Source organism: Onychostoma macrolepis, chromosome 03, assembly GCF_012432095.1.
Source record: "Onychostoma macrolepis isolate SWU-2019 chromosome 03, ASM1243209v1, whole genome shotgun sequence".
NCBI classification, from domain to species: Eukaryota; Metazoa; Chordata; class Actinopteri; order Cypriniformes; family Cyprinidae; genus Onychostoma; species Onychostoma macrolepis.
Genome location: NC_081157.1, coordinates 34362888 through 34377695, shown reverse-complemented (window position 1 = coordinate 34377695; position 14808 = coordinate 34362888). Strand labels below are relative to the sequence as shown.

General features: G+C 40.0%; 1 protein-coding gene and 2 gene segments (V, D, J or C); all 3 read right to left on the bottom strand.

The window, feature by feature from the left end:
- Positions 1–4658: 4658 nt before the first annotated feature.
- Positions 4659–5143, bottom strand: LOC131535233 (immunoglobulin heavy variable 3-33-like). The segment is given in 2 exon segments: positions 4659–5008; positions 5101–5143. Coding segments are annotated over 2 exon segments (393 nt in total).
- On the bottom strand, positions 4917–10148 carry LOC131536963 (uncharacterized). 2 transcript variants are annotated; one of them, XM_058770189.1, is made up of 7 exons: positions 10017–10148; positions 9114–9793; positions 8952–8985; positions 7111–8309; positions 6843–6999; positions 5097–6292; positions 4917–5008 (listed from the first exon to the last, which is right to left on the bottom strand). In XM_058770189.1, exons 4-6 carry the CDS (start codon positions 7123–7125, stop codon positions 5829–5831), a joined length of 636 nt encoding a protein of 211 aa, XP_058626172.1. In that variant the 5' UTR covers positions 7126–8309; positions 8952–8985; positions 9114–9793; positions 10017–10148; the 3' UTR covers positions 4917–5008; positions 5097–5828. The 2 variants fall into 2 exon arrangements, with proteins under 2 accessions (XP_058626172.1, XP_058626171.1); XM_058770188.1 differs by lacking the exons at positions 8952–8985; positions 9114–9793; positions 10017–10148 and having other exon boundaries at positions 5097–8638.
- Positions 10149–10469: 321 nt separating this feature from the next.
- Positions 10470–10793, bottom strand: LOC131535217 (Ig heavy chain V region 3-6-like). The segment is given in 1 exon segment: positions 10470–10793. A coding segment is annotated over 1 exon segment (324 nt).
- Between the last annotated feature and the right edge of the window lie 4015 nt (positions 10794–14808).

The window sequence follows — 14808 nt, the reverse complement described above, 5'->3', positions numbered from 1 at the left end:
AACATTAATAACATCAGGTTTTCATCGATATGGTAATGGTGATTAAACATTTATTTTGCATTGAAATTTCAACATCAACCATAATGATGATTCAGATGGAAAAACAATGTTTATTCAATGTTGGCTTGCTGTCTGGGGTGTTATTTAAATAACGTTCGGAACGCGACACACTGTTTGAGAGCGGTCTCTTTTCACTATTGCATTGTGGCAAGAACACAGTTGTATGTGTTACTAAGCGTGAAGGGTCTGAAGCTGTAGAACTAGTAGAACGTGATGACACAGAAGAACTCACACACACGAGCCCGACTTTAGCACTATATTTAGCAACTTTCAGACCATTTTAGCGGCTTTTTGCCATAGAATACACAAACTGACACACCTAGCGACATTTTTGGATAAACTTTAGCTATGGTTCAGTTGGAAGATGTCGCCAGTGCTGCCCCGCGAGCGCTAGATCTGACTCCCGGCGCAGTACGTGTCGCCTCTCTGCGTCTGTTCTGTGCAGCGAGCGGCTGAGACAAAACAGCGTTTCCAAGCACCTGCCGCTGATTGTTTGGGACTATAAATATGAGCATAGTTCGTCTGTTAATATTATGCACTTTTTTGTTTCTTTAGTTTGTTACTCAGACGAAGGCAGTGCACTGCATAGCCGCTCTTTAGGGAAACGTTAGATACATGTTGATTTTATCAGACGCGATTAGGGTGACTCCTGGTTAACATGTATTAATGGGTCGCGTTTAGTCACCATTTAGTGTGGAATTTTTCTACAATATTCGCTCATGACAGTAAAATATGGCATTCTAAATCAATCTACTGCAGTTTTTCCTGTCTCAATCAGTATGTGGCGGGTAGGAGGGAGAAGGGGAGTCAGAAATACGTGTTAGGGATTATGCCAAATATGGCAGTCTCTATTCAAAAGGGCTGAAAGTGTCTTATCACCTAATAGTCCTCACACACACAGTGACTTAAATATCAGGCCACCACAAGGAGCCGCTACACAAACACCGACTACGCCACCCCGTTATGCCGAGTTCACACTGCACGATTTTAGCCCGATTTTTCACTCGCCGACAGGTTTTGATAAATCGCCGACAAATGCCCGACATCGGAGGCAAATCGGAGCTCGTTCACGCGAGTGACAATCGCGCAGTGTGAATTACCAAAGACGCGATCTGAGAGAATCGCCGACACGTCGCCGACGCCCGCGAAATATTTGGCATGCTAAATATCTGGAGCTGTCGGCGATTCACAATCACGCTGTGTGCAATGATTTCTGACCGAAAACTACATGACCTTCAGCCAATGAGAGACAAAGATACAGGGCAGAGGGAAGTTCGGTGAGGAGTTATAGACCATATCAGTATTTTAATATGTACAATTATATCATACAGAAACAAGCACAAACGCTTGACCAGCCGCAACATCAGCTAACAGTTACAGCAAAATTATTATTTACCACTCTTTGCAGAACAGAATCCCTGTTCCCTGCATCTCCCTCCTGCATAATCTGTTTTTCTGTTTTTAGCTGGAAATCAGCGCACAGACAATTTGCGGGCTATATTTTTTTTACTTCCAGTCTCCCTCGAGAACAACGGGCTGACGCATGCAGGTTCTCGAGTTATTTCCTTATCACTTCTCGCGTGTGTTTTGTTGTGAAACGTGGTTTGTGGATCAGACAGAGTTGTCGGCGATTCTTCCTGTTGTGAAATCGTGCAATGTGAAAGCCCCTATCGCGATCCATCGTTCAATGTGAACACAGCAGCGACTGAATGCTACCCCAGATAATCACGCAGTGTGAAAACAACAGCGATCCGACGAGTTTGAAAATCGTGCAGTGTGAACTCGGCATTAAACTACTTCAGTCTGTGTGCATTGAATTTATTTAATACACGAGTTTCACAATTTGAGTTGAATTACTGAAATAAATGAACGGAAAACCATCCTCGCAATGGAGCATTTCTGCACAGCAAGCGCACAGAACAGTATATGTGCGCAAAAATACGCTCTCGTGAGAATGACGCTAAACAGCGCTTGCTTGACCCTCTCTACTCGATCCGTACTGGAAACACAATTTGTACTGCTCATGTGCAGAAATGCGTCTACTATGGCGTTATTTTCTTTGTATTTGAAATCGCTATTGCACTCACGCCGCACGTGCGTGAGTAAACAGCAGGAGCGCGAGGACGCCAGTGTTGGCCCCCTTCCTGATTTTTTTTTTTTTTTTTTTTGCATGTTTGTCACACTTTAATGTTTCAGATCATCAAACAAATTAAATATTAATCAAAGATAACACAAGTAAACACAACATGCAGTTTTTAAATTAAGTTTTTTATTATGAAGGGAAAACAAAATCCAAACCCACATGGCCCTGTGTGAAAAAGTGCTTGCCCCCTAAACCTAATAACTGGTTGTGCCACCCTTTTCAGCAACAACTGCAATCAAGCGTTTGCGATAACTGGCAATGAGTCTTTCACATCGCTGTGGAGGAATTTTGGCCCACTCTTCTTTGCAGAATTGTTTTAATTCTGCCACATTGGAGGGTTTTCGAGCATGAATTGACTGTTTAAGGTCATGCCACAGCATTTCAATTGGATTTAAGTCCAGACTTTGATTTGGCCGCTCCAAAACCTTAATTTTGTTTTTCTTGAGACATTCAGAGGTGGACTTGCTGCTGTGTTTGGAATCATTGTCCTGCTGAATAACCCAAGTGCACTTTAGCTTGAGATCACAAACTGATGGCCGGACATTCTCCTTCAGGATTTTCTGATAGAGTGCAGAATTCATGGTTCCATCAATTATGGCAAGTCATCCAGGTTCTGAAGCTGCAAAGCAGCCTCAGACCATCACACTACCACCACCATGTTTGACTGTTGGTATGATGTTCTTTTTATGAAATGCTGTGTTGGTTTTACGCTAGATGTAACGGGACACACACCTTCCATAAAGTTAAACTTTTGTCGCATCAGTCCACAGAATATTTGCCCAAAAGTCTTGGGGATAATCAAGATATTTTTTGGCAAATGTGAAACGAGCCTTTGTGTTCTTTTTGGTCAGCAGTAGCTTTTGCCTTGGAACTCTCTCCCATGGATGCTGTTTTTGCCCAGTCTCTTTCTTATTGTTGAATCATGAACACCAACCTTAATTGAGGCAAGTGAGGCCTGCAGTTCTTTAGATGTTGTTCTTGGTTCTTTTATGACCTCCTGGATGAGTCGTCTTTGTGCTCTTGGAGTAATTTTGGTAGGCCGGCCACTCCTGGGAAGATTCACCACTGTTCCAAGTTTTCTCCATTTGTGGATAATGGCTCTGACCATGGTTTGCTGGAGTCCCAAAGCCTTAGAAATGGCTTTATAACCCTTTCCAGATTGATACATGTAAACTATTTTGTTTCTCATGTGTTTATGAATTTCTTAAGATTGCGGAATGATGTGTTGCTCTTTAAACATGCTTCACTTTGTCAGACAGGTTATATTTAAGTGATTTCTTGATTCAACAGGTCTGGCAGTAATCAGGCCTGGGTTTGGCTAGTGAAATTTAACTCAGCTTTCTAAAATAATGTGGTTAATCACAGTTCTTTCATGATTTAATAGGAGGGGGCAAGCACTTTTTCACACAGGGCCATGTGGGTTTGGATTTTGTTTTCCCTTCATAATAAAAAAAACTCCATTTAAAAACTGCATGTTGTGTTTACTTGTGTTATCTTTGATTAATATTTAAATTTGTTTGATGATCTGAAACAATAAAGTGTGACAAACATGCAAAAAATTAAAAATCAGGAAGGGGGCCAACACTTTTCCACACCACTGTATATTCCCTATTGCTGAGAACAGTGTTTTCAGAAATAATTTTAGTTGGATATACTGTGGCTGATTTGTAGATTTAATATGTCCCTTTGTTATATTCATTTATTTATTTTTGTTTGTTATGACTGCCAATTCTGACTGTGAACAGAACAAGTGTGACAAATTTTAAAACCATTTAGTCATGGCAAGTGCCACAAAAGTCATTATGTTCCATCACATTCCGATAAAGTAAATAATAATAATAATAATCAGTCATATTTCATTTTGTCACATGAATCTCTGGGTTCTTCCAGATGCTGGCTTTTACAAGTAAGATCTTCCAGCAACCACTTCAATGTTAACAGATCTACAATAATTCTTTTTTTAAAATTTGAGTTCCTCCAGGAACCTCCAGAGCACTTCGAGGTCTCAGTGTAATGAAATGTGACTCCAGAACCTCAGAACTGGAAGCAAAGTGCTTCAAGGATCACATGAGTTCCTGCATGAACTGAAAAGACTGTCATGGTTCCTTCAGGAACCCTATTATAAGAAAAAGAGCTTTGGGGCACTTAAAATACATTTTGAAGTAGATAGAGTACTCAAAAGGATATCTGAGGCACCTTTAGTTTTTACATGCATTTAAGAGCTGCCTACTGAGAATCCAGACACAGTGCAGGACAGAGTCACTGATTATCCTGGCTTTTTCACCACAGAATCACAGTCATATAGTCTGCATAGATTTACTGAAAACCAAGTGTGAAATGAAAAATACAATTTTTATAATTAAGTTTTTATTAACATATTTTTGCATTTATTTAAAACAGCTCAGCGTTATGTTACTGTAGAGCTTGCATAACTCAAACATGTCCACTCTATTTCTCAAGATGAGTTTCTGAACAGCTGCCTGTATTCATGTTTCCACAGTGTGTCTCTTGCACAGTAATACACTGCAGTGTCTTCAGTCTTCAGCTGATTCATATGCAGATAGAGATTAGAGCTGTCCTTAGATGCTGTGAATCTGCCCTGCACTGACTGAGCTGAGCTCTTATCAGAATCTGAATAATAATTAATAATCCATTCCAGTCCTTTTCCAGGTGCCTGACGGATCCAGTACATGTTAGTGCCACTAACAGAAAACCCACTGCAGGCACAGGTCAGTTTGTAGGAAGCACCTGGAGCCACAACTACTGACTGTTCAGACTGTGTGCGCACAACCTGACAGTCAATACCTGTGGATAAACACAACATTTAAAATAGAATTATGAATATGTATTTATTTACACTTAGAAAACAGTTTGTTTTGTTCGAGGAATTTACTTACAAGACACAGCAGCCAGCAACAGCAAGAGAAATGAAGTGAACATGGTTTATATGAAGGCTGAACTGGTGGGGAGTCCTCCATTCAACAGTGTAGCTGTTTAAATATGAAGCAGACAGTTATTTTGCATTGAAACCATGACTTAGTAAAATCAGTGAAATCATTGGAGTTTTAGTACATTGAGGTTCATTTCATGGACAATAGTACCACCTATTGATACTGTTACGGGGCTGACGAGACATGAGACGTACGGATCCATATGCAGACTTTATTAGGCAGAGACGTGATCGTACAGGCAGGGTCAAACAATGGCAAACAGGTATAATATGGACGAGACAAAGAGTAATCAGAGACAAGCGTGGGTCGACGATCAGCGTACAGAATCCAAAGGGGCGAGACAGGAGAGGTAATCCAAAACGTTAGCGATAGTCCAGGCAGGGGAAAACACGATTAAACAAAGGCAAGGCTAGGCGAGGCTAGGAAAACTAACAGGGCTCTGTAGGGCAGCGATAATGCATACAATACTCGGCAACGAGGGAGAGAATGTCCAGGGTTGAAATAAGGTGTGTGATCAGTGTGTGCGTGGTATCAGGTGTGCGTGTGATTAGTGCAATGAGTGATTGGTGACAGCTGTGATCAGTGTTGGATGATGGGAAATGAAGTCCAGTGTTATATATGGTGTGAAGTCCATGTGGTGAGCGAGTGACCTCTGGTGGAGGGTGAGTGGAAGTTCACAGACCAGATTCGTGACAGAGCCCCCCCCTGAGGAGGACTGAGGTAGGGAACACAGAAAGTTCATGGTTAGTTTCCATAGCAGGGACAGGACAGAACGAGAGTTCATTGATGGCCTTCATAGCCGTGACAGGACAGAACGACAGTTCATTGACAGCCTCCATAGCCGTGACAGGACAGAACGAGAGTTTATTGACGGCCTCCCTTGCCGTGACAGGACAGAACGAGAGTTCATTGACGGCCTCCCTTGCCGTGACAGGACAGAACGAGAGTTCATTGACGGCCTCCCTTGCCGTGACAGGACAGAACGAGAGTTCACTGACGGCCTCCCTAGCCGTGATAGGACAGAACGAGAGTTCATTGACGGCCTCCATAGCCGTGACAGGACAGCACGAGAGTTCATTGACTGATACCTCTGACACCTCTGGAGGTTCTGCGCCGGCTGCCGCCACCTCTGGAGGTTCTACAGTGGTAAACACAGGACACAGGGTGAGTTCAGTAATGGTCTCTTCGACCGTAACACAACAGAATGGGAGTTCATTAACAGATACCGCTGACACCTCTGGAGGTTCTGCGGCGGTTGCCGCCACCTCTGGAGGTTCTACAGTGGTAAACACAGGACACAGGAGAGTTCAGTAATGGTCTCTTTGACCGCAACACAACAGGCTGGGAGTTCATTGCTGGACGCCACCACCATACGAGGAGCTGAAGTGAGCACCGCTGCGTCGGGAGGTTCTGCAGCATGTACCGCCACCTCTGGAGAAACCGCAGCGGGCACCATCACTTCAGGGAACACAGCAGTGAGCGACACTACCTCAGGGAGTTCTGTGGTGGTGTATGCAGCCCAAACACACCAAAATGCGATCCCCATCAGGAGAAGCGTTTCAGACAGGGGAATCAGTTCAGGAACAGGAGGGCTAGAGTGATTGGGTTTGGGGATACCAGCTGTGCGTGCAGACACCAGCGGTGAATCCCTCACACTGGATATCAGACTACGATAATGAAAGACTGACCTTGAAGATCTGGGTGTGTCAGCCCGGACGTGACCCCACTCTGGAAGGTCAGTGGAGACGTGCTGCGGTGACTCTGGACGGTCAGCGGAGACAGGACGTGACTCTGGACGAGCAGCCGTGACGTGCTGCTGTGACTCTGGACGAGCAGCGGAGACTCCTGAGTCCGGCAGATCAGAAAAATAGGCTATATCTAAGTACTCTTGTACATATTCCTCGAGCGATCGCAAGCCCTGCTTGAGGGTCAATAACAGTCTTGCAGTATCCATACCTGGCCAGTGTCCATCTGAAAAGCCGCTGGATCCTTGTGTGGCTGAGTATTCTGTTACGGGGCTGATGAGACGTGAGACGTACGGATCCATATGCAGACTTTATTAGGCAGAGACGTGGTCGTACAGGCAGGGTCAAACAACAGCAAACAGGTATAATATGGACAAGACAAAGAGTAAACAGAGACAAGCGTGGGTCGACGATCAGCGTACAGAATCCAAAGGGGCGAGACAGGAGAGGTAATCCAAAACGTTAGCGATAGTCCAGGCAGGGGAAAACACGATTAAACAAAGGCAAGGCTAGGCGAGGCTAGGAAAACTAACAGGGCTCTGTAGGGCAGCGATAATGCATACAATACTTGGCAACGAGGGAGAGAATGTCCAGGGTTGAAATAAGGTGTGTGATCAGTGTGTGCGTGGTATCAGGTGTGCGTGTGATTAGTGCAATGAGTGATTGGTGACAGCTGTGATCAGTGTTGGATGATGGGAAATGAAGTCCAGTGTTATATATGGTGTGAAGTCCATGTGGTGAGCGAGTGACCTCTGGTGGAGGGTGAGTGGAAGTTCACAGACCGGATTCGTGACAGATACAAAAATAATATTGTACAACAATATACTCTGAAAAAAAAATTATACTACGTTTTTTTAAGGTATCAGACAATTTATTTTAGCAACACTTAATTAATAGAAACATGTTAGTCAAATAAATGTGTTTATTTAAATGTAGCTAAAATAAATTGATTGCAACAACTTACCTTTAAAAATGTAGTAAATTCAATTAATCATTACATACACTCATTGAATCATTAAATTCACTGAATTTAATAAAATTTTTAAGGTAAGTTGTTGCAATCAATTTATTTTTTGCACAACGCTAGTCATTTCAGTCACTGTGGCTCTCTTGCACAATAATACACAGCAGTGTCTTCATTCTTCATATTATTCATCTGCAGATACACCTGCTTCCTACTGTTGTCTCTGGAGATGGTGAACCTTCCTTGGACAGAATGAGAGTAATATATAGACTGGCTATCATATCTGATCAAAGCCAGCCATTCCAGCTCTTTTCCAGTCTTCTGTCTGATCCAAGCCATCCAGTAGTTAGCCATATCCAAACCAGAGGCAGTACATGTCAGCTTATGAGATTCTCCAGGTTTCAGGACTACAGCCTCAGACTCAGTCAGTGTTTGACACCAACAATCTGCAAAATAAAATATGATCACTGTACATTTGTGTACATTTAGATAAATACAGCAATTATATTCTTATTCATTGACCTATTTATTCATTTACTCAAGGAATTAGTTTATTCGTTTACCTGTTTGGTAAATGAATAAACCTTATTAAGTATATTTTTAATATCATTTATATTTAAGTAATTTAAAATTCTAATTGACTTTTAATTATTGCCCCATTTTGTTTTCAATAATAAATGTACATATTTGTTAAAGTGTATATTGATTTAGGTCTTATCTTTCAACATCCAAACTAAGTCATGCATGTTAAAATTAGACCAAAGTGTTTGTGCTCATGGTTTTTGCACAGGCATTAAACTGTTATTCATCATAGTGCCTGTATACCGAACACAATAATACACAGCCGTGTCCTCAACCTGCAGATTGTGTCCTTTAAGATATACTGTGCTTGTGGATGTGTCTCTGGAGATAATGAACTTATTTTTTAATGAATCCTTGTAGTCTATTCCACCACCAGCATGGATCATGCCAATGAACTCAAGGATCTTCCCCTGAGTGTGTCTAATCCAGGAAGGTGCCTTAGAGCTATCACTGAGAGCATATCCAGATATTTTACAGGAAATGGTAAAAGATTCTCCAGGTTTTACCGAAAGGGTGCTTGGCTGGTTGTGTTCCACGCTGCTGCAAATTAAACACACACACACACACACACACACACACACACACAAAAGTTAATTTTGAAATGGTCTTTTTGTGGTTATTAATGATGTTAAATACTGCTAAAAGAAAAAAAAAAGATTTGTACTCACAAGATGTGACAGACATCAATAGAAGCACAAACAGATAAAACATGATTTTATGAATAATTCTTCTCAGCTTCGTGGCAACACAAGAGAATTATACACAGCAAAGGTGGGGATGGGTATATAAATACTGGAGAATTTGCATTGAGTATTAGTAATGTGTGTGTGCACAGGGTGAATATTGAAGGATGCTTCACCAAGAAATGTACATTATGTCATCATTTATTCATTTCAAACCTGAATGAGTTTTTATGTGGTAGCCTACAGAAAATGTGAATATTGTGGCTGCTTTTTTCCATTAAAGAAAATGAAAGTGGTCTGTTTCTGTCATACTCCAAAAGTATGAAATAATTAGCTTTAAATGTAACATTAATTTCATTATGACTTGTGCACTTCTCCTTTTGTTTTCTAATAAAGAACAACCATATAGGTTTGGAAAGATACAGTGGTTTGCTTTATGGTAATTTTGGGGTGAATTCTGTCTTCAATATGAAATGAACTGCTTTGAATGTGTCTTACAAACATTATTAGTGCTCATCTAATTAGAACTCAATCAGTAACAACTGCTGATACTGCTGATGCTCCTTTTAACCTGGCTTTATAACTTAAACACGTTTAAAGATAAGAAAGAGCAAAAATCTCCCATCATCTCCATTTCTCCCCCTCCTGGGTTTTTGTAAGGGTATCTGTATGAAAACAAACAAAGTGAATCAGTTTAACAGATCCACTTGGAGACACAGTTACTGACTGTTCAGACTGTGTGAGCACAACCTGACAATAAACACCTAAACAGAGAAAAAAATGCTTTGCACATCAAATGAACTACAACACTGATGAAACAGGATTGGATGTTACATTGTAAGTCTGTAAAACTGCCTAAATAAAACCCCCTAAACTAAAAACACTCACTGTGTACAGCCACCAACATCAGAAGGAGCTTTATGGAGAACATTGTCTCTCCTCTTCAGATAAGTCACTTATTTACCAGTTGTTTAAATAGAAAATATGGCAGTTGAGTTTGCCTTGATATATTTGCTCATGCATGGAGACACACAGAGTAGGTGTGTTCAAACAAAACAGGAGTGTAAGTTTTTTTTTTTTTTTTTCATTTCATGAAAGGATGCCCTCTTCTGGCATCTAAATTATTCTTAAATGGGGGTCAATTGTGCACCCAAGGTTGTTACCTGACATTTAGCAGATTAATTTAATAGAAAAAATATAACTGATTTACAAAGTCTAAAACATGACCTGTCCCATTCAGTGTGCAGTATTTATTTATTTGCTTTGATTTTGCCATATTAACTTTGGAATTATGTCACAAGATGTTTAATATGGAAAGGATCTGCAATGTATAACTTTGTTTTATTGAAAAATTGGGTTTTTGTACAGGTCCTGTGGCAGGTTGTAGCACAGTGTATAGCGAGCACAGTAATACACAGCTGTGTCCTCAGTGTTGAAGTTTTTTCCTGTTAAAATAACTGCGTTGCTGGAGGATTCAGAAGAGAAACTGATCTTATTTTTCAGAGAATCTGTGACACGATTGCTGCTGGAAGTCTGGAAATATCCGATCCATTCCATGGGTTTTCCACTTGAATGTCTGATCCAGTTTGTGTAGCCTCCACCTGAGGCTGAATATCCAGTGATCTTACAGGCGATGGTAAACGTTTCCCCTGGTTTTACAACCATGACAGGAGGCTGATCCAGTTCAATGCAAAAAAGACCTATGTACAACAAATAAAACATTTTCAGTAATACAAACTAAACTCCACATTTGATTTTCTAGAAATATTTATTTGGTATACTCAAAGGGGTACAGCTGCTAAAACTAGCAGTGCTGATATAAAGTACATGATGCTGCTTGTATTTTCACTGTGTTATGGCTCTGTAAAACACAAAGAGCTTTTATTCTGTCTGTGTGCTTCTGTTAAGGGCGGAGATTTGCATTGATGTAAACTTCTGATATTAGTTCTTATGGTAATTATTAATGATACTGCAAAATTATTTGTCTGATTTTCTATACTTGATTTATAAAAGAAAGTCTTGAAAGTCTGGTCATTTTGTGGTTATAATGGTTGTATCATGTTTAAGTGGAAAACTGTTTAATAATTCATTTTTTAACAATAAAAAAACCTCTTGAAAAAAATTTACTGTAAACAATCTCACTGCACTCACACAGATGACATGGTTTATAGGTGGAATTGTATAATACACTGTAATGAGTGAATATGTGTTGTTACCTTAAAGAATCATTTATACCTGATCTTAACCATAAAAATAACTTTTGTTGGTGTAGGATCAGAACGAGTCAGACAAAACTAAGATTCGATCAGAACATCGAAACATGAGGAGCCGACATTCCAGAAGAGGCCCCAAGAAAACAGGACAACGTCATAAATTAGATTCCTTGCTCCAACCTCTGAAGGAAGCCTAACCAACAAGCCTCTTCCAGAACAGCTTGCAACATTAAGACAAAAGAACACTTATTGATAAGTCCAACGCAGGAAGGAGATTGTTAAATATGGGGCAAATAGTCAAGATTAATGGTCAAAGAGATGGCCATCACATGTGTTCCACAAGAGAAATCACGAGCTTCTTTAGATTGACTTTTCCCCCACACATACAAGACAAAGACTGAGACTGAAATTCCTTTGTCCAAAGAACATGTCTTTTGGTCTCCACAGAACTACACAGAGACTTTCTTTTTCATATGCATATAAAATCATCCTAGAAGGACATTTCCAGGCATAACACTGTATTATGTATGTAACCCACACATTAGACTATCATGTTTTAAGCACATATTATGTATGTCCTTTTAATAACTATTGAATGACTTTAAGGTTTATTCGTGTTTGGTATGAGTTTGACAATTCTAGCTTGAAATGTTTCTTCCAATTGATTCTTTGTCAAATGTATCATATTCTGGTTATAGAAATCACATCCAAAAGTATACTTTGCAAGAGTGTGTAAAATTCAGACCATGTGACCAGATAACAAACTGATTTATGATGGAAGGAACAACCCTAGCTAAGATAATAGCCTATCTAATTGGTCAAGACACCAAATGGGATGTGTCCAAAAGCCGAGTTTAAAACCTCAGGACACCATCTAATCTTTCTCTCTCTTCCCTTCTCCTTCTTTCTTCTCGCCACCGCTTTTGACGCTGTTTTAGCGCTCTTTGAGCATGCTCTGGCCTACAGGCCAGTTGCTACTTAACACCACGAGGAGAGAAAAAAACACCTAGTCTCGTTACTCATTTTATTCTTTTATTTGAGCTTCTTTTCTTTCCGTTGAGTCTCGTGTTCGAAAGTTAAGTTTGTCGCAAAGTCCAGCTCCGACTGCACCCGCTTCAAACTTCAACCAGCAACTGACTCCAAAACGATCCTCAGCCAACGCCCAACCATTGGCTTCCCAAGACATCACTTCAAAGACTACTGAACTTCCAGCCAATAACCAACTCGGGAAAACCTCTTTCCTGCAATGACGACGACAGAAGGGAATCCCTGTAACACAAAGGCAACGCAAGCAAGTACCTCCAGGTCTAACTGAAGTGGTGCATTTAATATAAATTTTATCCTCATTGAGAAACTCAATGCAAGGTTTAATTAAGTGATTGATGGTTATTCAGGTCTTTGCAATAGCACATATTGCTATAAACTTGGGATTTCACATTCTCATTCTCTAAACTCATCCTTTCTCTCTTTCTGCAACGTGTGAATGCGTGTGTTCATGTTAGATTAGTTCATGTCTTAGGTTTATATAAATAAAGTCTTATTTATATTGAAAAGAGAAGTATCTTGTGTTTTGTGCTTACAAGTTAATGTCTTAATCTGCCGATCTTGTCACTGTGCTTATTAATGGTGTTTTCACTATATTTTGGATTTTAATATCCAGTGCAGAATTAATGTTATACGGCTCGTTCAGTGAATCGCTGCCGACTCAGTGATTCTGTTCAAATTCCCTATAAAATCATAAATGATTCCCTTTGAGCTAAATTAAATTATATTTATGTACCAAACGCTACATTGGTATAGTCATGTTTTCAGTCATGTTAAATTATATTCTGAGTTGAATAAAACCAGTTAAGCTGATGTTCATTTGTTTAATGTGTTTAGACTTGTTTTTGTAAAGAGCTGTGGCTTGTTTAGTCACTGTGACTGTCTGACTCAGTAAAACACAGCTGAGTCCTCAGTCTCAAAATTCTTCCCCTGTAGAAACACTGTGTTTTTGGACGTGTCCTGGGTGAAACTGATCTTGTTTTTTACTGAGTCTGTAGTTTCAGTGCTACCATCACTACAAATATATCCGAGCCATTCCAGGTCTTTTCCAGTGGGTTGACGGATCCAGTGAATGCAGTAGCTTGATACTGAAATCCTGCAGGAGATGGAGAATGATTCTTGAGGTTTCACAACCAAAGATGGAGGTTGAGTGAACTCAACACAGAAAACACCACCTGAAAATAACAATGAAAGAATGTGTTATTATTAGTTATGTCTCAAAACTTCTTTTAACAGTTATGAAGCTTATTTCAGTGCTTTACAGTTTAAATAAAGCATCAGTGAAGCTCACAGGATGAGCTGATGAGATCATGATTTGGAGTAAGCGCAGCTTTATCACTCTTACTGATCCACAAAGCAGAAACTCCTCTTTTGTACAAAGAGCAAGTAGAGAATTTGCATACAGGTTTTCGGTTGTCCAAAATGTCAGTTTGTTGTTTATTTGGTATAGTACAATAATTGCTTTCCACATGAAATGACAGGATCTGTGATCAAATAAACATGAAGAAAACACACCGGAAATACATAGGCCTATGTTACAAGCACTTTAAGACATTTTGTAGATTGTTTAATAAACATATCTTTAACTTTTCTGTCAGGTTCATCTGATTTCAGTGTTTAATAAAAGTATTGGTATAAATACTTATTTCTTCAAGAATTTTGCTTAGGTGTCCAAAATTTCTGTATTTTTATCTAGTGACAATTTAGTTGTGTTTGAAATTATTTCATTTAATTTCACTTTAAATTATTTACCTGACAGCTCTATTATTATTTTCAGTGGTGCATTTGAACATCAGGACCAGGGCCTGATGATGGAGTGGGGGACGGGGACGCAACTTCTACTGAGGGGGACCCCCCCCCCCTCAGATCTGGACACCGTGAACCTGCCCTGAACTGACTGGGAATAGTATGGTGTGCTGGATGTGCTGATAGTTGCAACCCATTCCAGTCCTTTACCAGGTGCCTGTCTCACCACAGCTGCATTGTAGCTGCTGAATGTAAATCCAGAGGCAGTACAGACCAACCGAAAAGATTCACCTGGTCTTTTTACCACATCTTGATACTGAGTGAAGGTCTGACAATGAATATCTGTGGAAGAGAGAGACATATATAAACTATAAAGTCAGAGAGAGAAAAAAAACCTAACTATGTGCTTGCTAAAAGCATTTATACATTATTATTATTATTATTATTATTGTTTAGAAAATAACAAACCATTTAAAAATAGTAGTATCAGGACTGAATTAATTATTGTTGTCATTGCTATTGATGCTCTTCAACAAAAACCACATACAGTCAGTGAACAGAAACACTCGGTGGCACAACAGCTTATGAGAGATAAACATCACAGTTTTGCATGAACTCCTCCTCCAGCCTCAATTCTTCTTTGTACCTGTGTGTATGAAAAAGAGACATTTGTACAT

Excerpts from the sequence above, each read along its gene's own strand:
- LOC131536963 (XM_058770188.1), bottom strand. The coding sequence starts at position 7,201 with ATGGATCCGTACGTCTCACGTCTCATCAGCCCCGTAACAGAATACTCA.